Source organism: Acanthaster planci, linkage group LG09, assembly GCF_054643075.1.
Source record: "Acanthaster planci isolate LZ-2023a linkage group LG09, COTS_SCS, whole genome shotgun sequence".
Classification (NCBI taxonomy): Eukaryota; Metazoa; Echinodermata; class Asteroidea; order Valvatida; family Acanthasteridae; genus Acanthaster; species Acanthaster planci.
In genome coordinates, this window is record NC_141785.1 from 17,098,835 (window position 1) to 17,108,281 (window position 9,447).

At 40.7% G+C, this 9,447-nt stretch overlaps 1 protein-coding gene across 1 annotated transcript; it reads left to right on the forward strand.

The window, feature by feature from the left end:
- Positions 1–2,302: 2,302 nt before the first annotated feature.
- LOC110978656 (uncharacterized) lies at positions 2,303–9,047 on the forward strand. The gene is made up of 4 exons (XM_022233806.2): positions 2,303–2,934; positions 3,461–3,575; positions 4,939–5,058; positions 6,171–9,047. The coding sequence occupies exons 1-4, from the start codon at positions 2,734–2,736 to the stop codon at positions 6,326–6,328; spliced, it is 594 nt and encodes a 197-aa protein (XP_022089498.2). The 5' UTR covers positions 2,303–2,733; the 3' UTR covers positions 6,329–9,047.
- Positions 9,048–9,447: the final 400 nt, after the last annotated feature.

Genomic DNA, 9,447 nt, shown 5'->3' on the forward strand with positions numbered 1-9,447 from the left:
TTGCAAGCCTAAACCTGTCTTTTCTACAACTTTTCAAGTTCATTGGCCACAAAATGCTCTATTTCGTAGAGAATTTGAGGGCATACAAATTGTGATCTGGCAATCATTTAGCCTCGACGAGGGCGGCTCGAGCGCGCCCGGCCACATCCATGTAGTAGGCCACGTGACTGGTGTAACCACAGACAAAATACACCCATGTTTGTGGGTGTAACAACTATGGGGGAGGACGCCCCGAAATAAACATTTTGAAAGTTACATAACCTACGTACAAGCCAAAAACACAGTTCATTGCTTTCAGTTCCGTCAACCAAGTTAGTTACAACTGCAGGTGGGTTGCAGTGGATAGCTGTGTTTCCCCCACCCCTCCCTAACAGGCTAGGCTCCCCCATTTGAAATCTTGCAGTGGGCACAACCTATACACATGTATCAAAAGTGTTCATCCCAAGATGCAATCTACGAAATTTCAACCATTTCACTAGGCAATGAATTTCTTGTTTTCTACATCACGATACCAGGGCCAAAGCCTGCATGCACAACCTGGGGGAGAGGTCGACAGACCCCCCAGTAAAATCTCTGCCAAACAAGCCTCGCTGCCAAATGCCGCGACTGAAGTACTAACTGGATAGGGCTATGGTTCTGCGGGTGCTGACAAAATTTTTGGACGCGGGAAAAGCAAAGCAAAACTCCAAGCGAGGGGGGTCCCTTTGGGTTTCCTGCCCTATAACTGTCTTTGCCAACGTGCAGCAGTCCTCTCTGTTAAAGGTCTTAAAGTAAGGCATCGATAAACATGGACGATCACACATCAAGTGGATTTATCTATCATAGTTTTGAAAACTCTTCAGTTAATTTAGTTTCAATTTAGTTCAATGTTAGGATTCATTTGCAGCAGGTCATGCAGCACTTTCAAAGTTAACAAAAAAACCTTGAACCATTGTCCTCGACTTTGGAAATAGGCCTACCATAAACGCCTTTGTTCCGGGTGAGCAAAGCCCATAATAAAGTATTCTAACAATTTTTGGTTCGTATAAACTTACTCTTCATTGGGAGAAATGTTAAACTTAACCCCCTTAGCGCCCTTTAGGAATACGACCATTCCACAAAATCCTTCCTGTCAGAACGCGGAGGCTCCGTGCCTCCAGTGAGGTACAGTGTCCGAGTAACTGTTCTGTCATTTTAAGTTACTGAGCACTGCTATGGGTATTCCATTGTTTGATTATTGCGATGTCGCCTGGTCTTCTAGTGCGGCGCTTGCTTGTTAGATAGTCTTATTAAATTACTCAACCGCTAAGCTCGGCTTATTTTAGATAAAGGTTCGACACGCATTACTGATAACTACATCAAGCGCAAGTTCATGGAATGACCATGTACACACGTTGGAAACTCCACAGATTGTGTGAGTTTCCAAATGTAGTAATAACGTAGCACTTGCTTATCTTTGTAATAAAATTAGTCCATCCTCTTACACGTTCAACGCCCGCAATAAAGTTAATGGTAAAATACTCCCAGACAATGGTAAACGTACTTTTCAGTATTTAGGAACTGTGAGCTGAACAAAAGAAAGCCAAATCCTTCAGTATTTTAGTAGTCAGTAAAGTCATATCATAAGTCTCTGTTCCTGATAACTCTGGACTTACAATACTTGTATAAGTAAAATAATACGTATTTAATATATGTTATGCATACACGTAGGCCCTACTATCGGGAGATTCACAATGACGAATGACAACGCGCGAAATCCCGACCATTTCCAAACTTGGGTCAACAGATTTCGCGCATAGTAGATAGAGCCCGTTATTGTGAATCGCCCGTATTATAAATACCGTGACCCCTCTAGTATGTCTTAGTCCGTTATTACCCCTTTGTTAATATTTATAGCTGTATAGATTGTAGCTTATTTATACCTGTAACAACACAGGGCCCTTCGATAGCAGTCGGTTGATAAGTGATAAGGCTACCTTGCCACCCAGTTAAAATAAGACTGTAAAAAAAATGTTCCGCGTCAGTCTTGCCTGCTTTGCGTCTTCGACACTGGTTACGATAGGAAAAGGGGTCTTTGCCTTTTACAAACGCGTGGCCAAGACCCAAGTGTCTGAATTACTCACTTGCCGTAACTACGGTAAGCTCACTTGAGGAATTTTTTCCTCCATAAGCTGACCCCGTTTGGTCTCTTTTCAAGTGGATGTCTGGCGCCTACTTGACAGAGGTGTTTTATGACACAACTGCAAAATCCATTTGTTTTTATTTTTTATGCGTCGTAAATAAGCCTTCGTAGTTTGTACGAAGGCCCATCAGCGCCAAATATCCATGGCGTTGCGAGTTAATCCAGCTAGCGCTGCTCTATCCTCCGTGGTCGACTCGGCTTCGGTCGACTAAATGCAGAGCACGGTCATAGGGGATGGGGTCGACCCACCCATTTTGTGCAGAAGTATCAATATTGAGGAAAGATGTTCTGCGTTAGACCTAGCTTTAACAGTGAGAAAGGAACAGAAAGTGATGGATCGTGACATCTGGGACAGGGTTTAAACAGCGCGGGGAGTTACTGGCAAAAAACAAACGTTATCTATTGTCACAAGCCTACCTATACAGGGTTGTGCTAATCAGGCAATGAAGTTGAAGTCCTACCTTGACATGACATGAATTAGTGCATGCACCGTACGTGTATATTAGGGTTACATGCAGTTTTCCTCTGTGAATGTGTGCACGTTAAAGGATTCAGGGCTTTTACGGTAAATAATGTGCGCTATGAGTATGAGTCGGAGTACCTCCTTGGCTATGAGGACTACTATTCAGGGACTCCGAATGAAATTCCCGTCTGTGAAGAATGTGACAACAGCGACCTTGCAGAATTGGATCGATGGAGGGCCAACTGTGCCAGATAGTGGTGCCAGTGCAGGGAGCTCAAGAAAGGAGGACACGAAGAAGTTGATCATTATTGTACGGTTACTGTAAATTTAGCCTACAATGTACATGTATATGGGGCTCTATGTATAAAATGGTCAATTAGTTTTTAACGAGCTGCATGTAGTTAGGCCCCAAAACAAATTTACCTTACGGCAGAACCTGCATAGATTTTAATTTATAAGCCTCTCAGAATAATGATAAACAGGGTAGGCCTATATAATGTATCAAGGTTTTGATCGGAAAAGCAAAGAATGCCATGGAAAACATCCAGTAAGTTGTGTCCTCCATAGTTATCATTGTTTCATAAAATTTCATTTACTTTTGTTGTAATAAATAGAACCACAGCAATGTGTCTAGTACCCCGGGTGCATTACTAGCAGCTAGGGCCTACATGTACATGAAGTTCATCTAAGTTTGATGTACATGTATGATCCGAGCCCCTTGGTAATTGATTTGTCCAACTTATTGCTTAGCAATAACCATGTGTTTTTTACATTTACTGTTAGCTATTTGTCTGTTTTTGTCTAAAATTTAAAAAACTTTGGCTTATTTACTGCAGGATGCGAGACCAGAACTAGAGTACAGTGTCAGTCACATTGCTGAGAGCATCAATGTCAACTTTGAGACAGAGAACATGGACAGGGTCAAGAAACTCATGCTTCAAGATATAAACTGTAAGAAAAAACACTGAACTATTATTCGAAGCGGGACATAGATGATGTCACACTTTGTTTCCAGGTGCACTTTCCAATGGGACCTGGTTAGATTGTGTTCCACTGCTGCCATAGGAAAGCACACATGCAATCAAAGCTTGATGTCATTATATTACTTGTTGATTGTACAGATTTCTCTCCTATTTGTGTCATGTGCCCAGTCTTGCATAATGTTCCGACAAAGACCTAAACACCTAAATGTAGCTTCTCAGAATAACTAAGAATGAGGAAAAAGTATGCATTTTTGTGATTGTAAGATAGATGTCAGAGGAAACTTGAATCGCCGTTTTTCCTGTTCTTGAATACTTTTTGCTTTTATGAAACTCATTGTCTTACCTAAAGTAAATTTTGAAGTGAAAATTCTAAAAGTGTAGTAGGCCAGCATAACAAACATCATGACACTGAAGAAAACAGATTGGTGGTACTTTATGATCTACATGTGCATAGCTTTCAATTGTTAATCTAAGTCATGGAGTATGGATATCAAACATGTATACCAGGCAAAGTATGGGATGGACGGGTAACCCCCCCCCCTTTACCTGTCCAATCCCTATACACACTCTAGATTATTTTTACCCAATACATCCCCCTAGAAGTCTGTAAAGAATTCCTGAGATTCTGATCAAACAATGACCAACGCAAAGGCGGGGGGTTCTCTGCGTCCCATATCTTGCTTCAAATGTAAGACATGTACCCCATAAGGCATCATTGTCATGTCAGTGCCTTTAGTATTCCTTCTTTGCAGTGATTTGCAAGTGTTAACAGATGACAGTAGCTCACACCAACCTACCAGTAAGAGTTAGATAGACCTGAGAGTTGTGGCTGTGGCTTGGAGACAATTGTGGGTGGGTGGGTGTGTGAGTTTGTTTCTGCATTCAATTGGGGACCCTGAACAATAGAGGACAATAAGGTCCCCGATTGACAGAGGGTCCCCGATTGACAACTGTGTACAAAATATATGGGTGGTCTTCTAAAAAAAAGTTAGAGTACAAACAAATGAGGAACAATAGGGGTCCCCAGTTGCAGGCAAATAAACACTTGTGTGTGTGTGTGTGTGTTAAAGCCATTGGCTTGTGATGGAAGCCTTTCCAACCACAATACTCACTAGTCCCAGCTGTGGGCGATTATGAACAAAGCCATACCTACCTTTTGGGGGGGGGGTTGTTTCAATCTCCGCCATGAGTGCCCATGAATCTATTGTACAGGTGGCAAACTATAGGCTCTGCACCCCTGTTGAGTTGATGCACAGGGCCTAGACAGGTGTTTGTTGGAAGAGCATTCCACCTGAAAAACAAAGGCTGCTCTCTGCATTTTTTTCCTGCAGATGATTCCCCAGATGATTCCCCTGGTGTCAGGGTTGTCCTGTACTGCTCTGTTGGCTACCGATCGTCTGTGTTGGCTGACAAACTCCAGCAGGCAACAAAGCCAGACCCGGCATACAAACGTAAGACGTTAGGTATCCTCTGTGCAATTAATCTGGAATGAAGGCAGCCATACCTGGTAATAGCTCTACACTAGCGTGCATCTTGCACGCGGCAGTCTAAAACTGGATGTGCCCATGCATTTTGGCAAAGTTAAAACACTGCATTGGTCAGAGGAATTTTACATACAAGTGTGACCTGCACAACAGCAATGCAGTACTGGCTTGTACTTTTTGGTCTTGAGAATAATTTGTCAGACCCTACATTTTAGAACGAGGCAGGATGATTGCGTACCAGTGGAAAATGAGGGATTCACACTTCCAGCTTTGGAAAGTGGGAGATGAGGACTGAGGAAGGTCTGGTCGTTTATCTATCCAGGATATTGTTATTTAATAGTGAACTTTAGGACCTGTTTGTTTCACATGAATCAGGAGCTTGATCATCTCTCCTAGGGCTGGGTCATTCCATCCATTAGGTAAGCTCTGATGTCAATGAACCCCTGACGAAATACTGATTGAGATTCAGATCCATGTGAAACAAACAGGCGTTTATATTCTGTGTGTTTTGTTTTGGTTTTTTTGCCATTACAACTCTACTTAGGTATTAAATCCGATGTATAATTGAACCTTGTTAATAAGAGCACTGTTAATACAAGATTCTCCTTATAACAAGAAAATTTGTTAAGTCCCAATCCTTTGTTTTTGTTGTTTTCATTCCTGATAATACAAGGTTTCTGTTATAACAAGGTAATTTGCCAAGTCCAAGGGATGAGGTTAGACTGTACAGTAATGTTGTCCTGCTACTCAAGTTCCGGACCTTTCAAAATCATTACTAAAACCAGGTGCTTGATTTTGCCAGATCAGTGATCTGTTTCTTCAAAAGCTAGCATTAGTTTGATAAAAAAAGATGACCAAGTCAGCAAGATGTCTGTGTTAGAAACATCAAAAGCAACACCACAAGTGCAGCATTGATGAGTTGAAAGCAATATATAAGCCTAGTAAGCAGGGACATCTTAGGCAGTGTCAGCATACCAGAAAATTGTTAAGTAAGCATGCACATGGCAAATAAGAAAGTCAGGATGTAAGAAGGATAGGCAGTTGAACTCTGACATTTGCTGCTTCTCACCTTTCCTTAGATTGGCATTTCTTCAACTTAGAGGGCAGCCTTTTCAAGTGGGCCAATGAGAACCGACCAATGGTGGACCAGCAGGGCCTGCCAACTGATAAGATCCATCCTTTCAACAGTCTTTGGGGAAAGCTCGTTGACAAACATCGTTGGAAATCTACCCCATGATGGTTTCACAACTGTCTGCGATGAAGCTTCCACTCTGATGAGCTGCTGAACACATTAGCTCAGCACAGAAAATGTTTGCACAGCATTGAGCAGGTAAAGATATCTTGCACTTTGTATAGCTCATGGCTAATTTCCAAGTGAAACATTACTTCCAGACTGCATTCGATTTGACACTCATGTACATCTTGTAGGCCTGGCCTAAGGAACTGACCCACCGAGCCTGTTTCTTGGAAATCCCTACCATATAAGGCAAAAACATGGCAACTGGAATGATGTACAGGAAGGATGGAACAATGCACAGGAAAATTGATACCACTGTAAATGATTAGAAGAACTGTTGCTCACAGAGGCAAATTTGCACAAGTCTTTGCTCATTTAAAGTTCTGTGAATTAAAGGCCTGAAATGTTGATGTCCGCTTTAGGAAAATCACTGTTGTCCGTAGAGGGCACTGCCAACAACTGATTATTAGTGGGGTTTTTCGGGCAAGGAGACAGACTGAAGTAGCACTGGACCCCTCAATTCCCTCCCCCTCAAAGATGATAGTACCATTTTTAGAATGCTGGGGTTTTCAATTAAAAAAAATGTCGTGGGGGCCCCTGCCCCCTACCCCCTACCCCAGGATCTACCAAGGGTACCACCGTAGTAATGGCTTTTTTATTTCTCACTTTTGGTTTCTGAAGACCAGTGAACTACATGTACGTCTGTTACACTGCAAGTTGTACTGGTTTGGGAGAGGGGTAGGATCATTGTATTCATGATGCAGGACACCAGTTGTTTACCGCATGTTACATTAGTTATGTTTACAGTTCTTGACCTTTTGTGGCTGTTAATTGTAATTTTGACAACCACTTACAGTGGTAAGTTGTTATGTGTACATAAATGTATATGGCATATTCAAGGGAAAGGTTTGAAGTAATTTTGGATATTTATATCTTGTTGAAAGCTTGGCATAAATCGTGGCACATAAGTTGGCAGGACAACTCTTTTTTTGAATTTTTCATCTTGTGTATGGTATAATGCTATGTTATTTTGATATAATTTTGAGGTTTTCAGGTATATGCTTGTGTTTTCTAATGTAATGCCTATTTTAAAGTTTGCAGGCTCGCGCAAATTGGTGACAATGCGGTTAATTCAAAGTGTATTTGTAGTAAATTTGTATGTTTGATTCAAGAGGCACAGTTGTGATTTTTTTTAATGCACGACTGTTTTCAACTGTGCATGACAAGAAGTCCAAAAAGCAAATAGTTCAAACGTAGCTCCTATTTGAATAAAACTTGCAATAATAACGCTATGTAGTAAAAAATCTGAAAAGAAATGATACAAATTAGCCTACCCATGAAATAATTATCTACAAGGGACTGAGTCAAGTTCACCTTAAATTAAAATAATCAAATACTCCAATCCATTAAAATAAGATATAAACACATTAAAACTTAAAATATGCCATCTTATGCTCGTAGAATTGTGTCTTGAGAGATTTCTTGAAAGCAGTAATAGAACTTGAGTTGCGAATTTCCAATGGGAGACTATTCCATAGCTTGGGAGCAGCCATACAGAATGATCTATCACCAAGTATGCTGGGGGACTTACATGTGGGAAATGTTCAATGTATTACCATTATTATTTGACTGTATCTCCTGCCGTAACTCTTCACAGATAGCAGATCAGAGATATACGATGGGGTAAGTCTGTGGACAGCCTTGAAAGTAACGAGTAATTACTCATATATATATATATATATATATATATATATATACCCTGCTATGCTGAAGTCACTCTTTGGGTCACTTGGTAAACACCTCAAAGAAGCACAGTTGTGTCGTGTTTTGTGCACTGCACCAACTTGCAAGAGAGTGACCGTGGGCACTTGTGCATATTTGTGCTGTAAAACTAAAGAAGGGTTAATGTAATATTTGTATTTTGTACTTTCTACTGTGTAAATACCTAAATGCTCTCACCTGTGACATAATTTGAAATACTTGAAAAAAATTGCAACCCTCCTTGTTACAGTTGAGGTTCTTTGGTTACTGTTTGAATTACAAATGTATATAAGATTTGTTGCAGACTGATGCAATGATTTCATGAAATTAACCCAGGCAGTTAGTCACATCTGTGTTTTCATACATATTCAGTTGGAATGAATAACTCACTGAAATCAAATGTCACCGTTTATCGCCCACCAAAAAGGCAGTCACAGTTTTTCTTTTTCCAAATCGATAGCACAATCAACTTCAGTCTACAGTTTAAGGTCATTTGTTGTCCTATGAAATAAATCAATTGGAGACCAGTGATTGGAGAGAAAAGTGGCGAGGCCATAACCTTCGCTCATTATCTTCCGCACTTCCAGGGCTGGCAAGGGCATATGCGTCATCCCATGCTTCACCCATAATCGTGAGAGAAATATGTCCGCACAAAGCATTATGGGTTACTACTATCCTCATTAACGCATGTACACTCATTGCATGTGTGTCGTGCATGCAGAAGTTTTGACCTGTGTTTTCATTCAATCCGTTTCTTTGCTCTGTGGTTCAATAAGTCCTCAACAAAAAATGTGACCCACTCTGCGAAAAAGGGTATTAAGGGACGCTTTCTTATTTCAGGCTAAGGGCTTTTGTATGTGGACAGGGTGATTTTTTACTTGTTTGGTTTATTGGTTTCTGTTATATCAATAGTGTCATAATTTATAAAAAAAAACCAACTGTTGCTTTGAATATTCAAGAGACTTTCTTCTTGGCTGATTTCTTTTTCCACTTCCTGTGTTTAAAGGGCTTTATCTCTGAAAACAATTGTTAATGTGTATAATATGATTACACAAAAATCAGTTTATTACATCTCCAGATTGCAAAATGCCAGGGGTCAGACCTACACCAAATTAAACCTTATAATGTAATCAATTCAGAAGTGTTAAACTCACTTTGAAAGAAGGGCCCATAATGCCCATTTTGTGGAGCCAGTCACAAATATGTCACACATTTGCCCTCTAGCACCTCTGCAAGGGCACGGTAGGGGTGAGCAATGGCAAATGAAACTTAAAAGGTGACAGTCACTTTCAGTACAGAAGTATTAAATGGTAGATCAAAGAATCTTTTTCACAACACTGTAGAACATAGGTCATTAC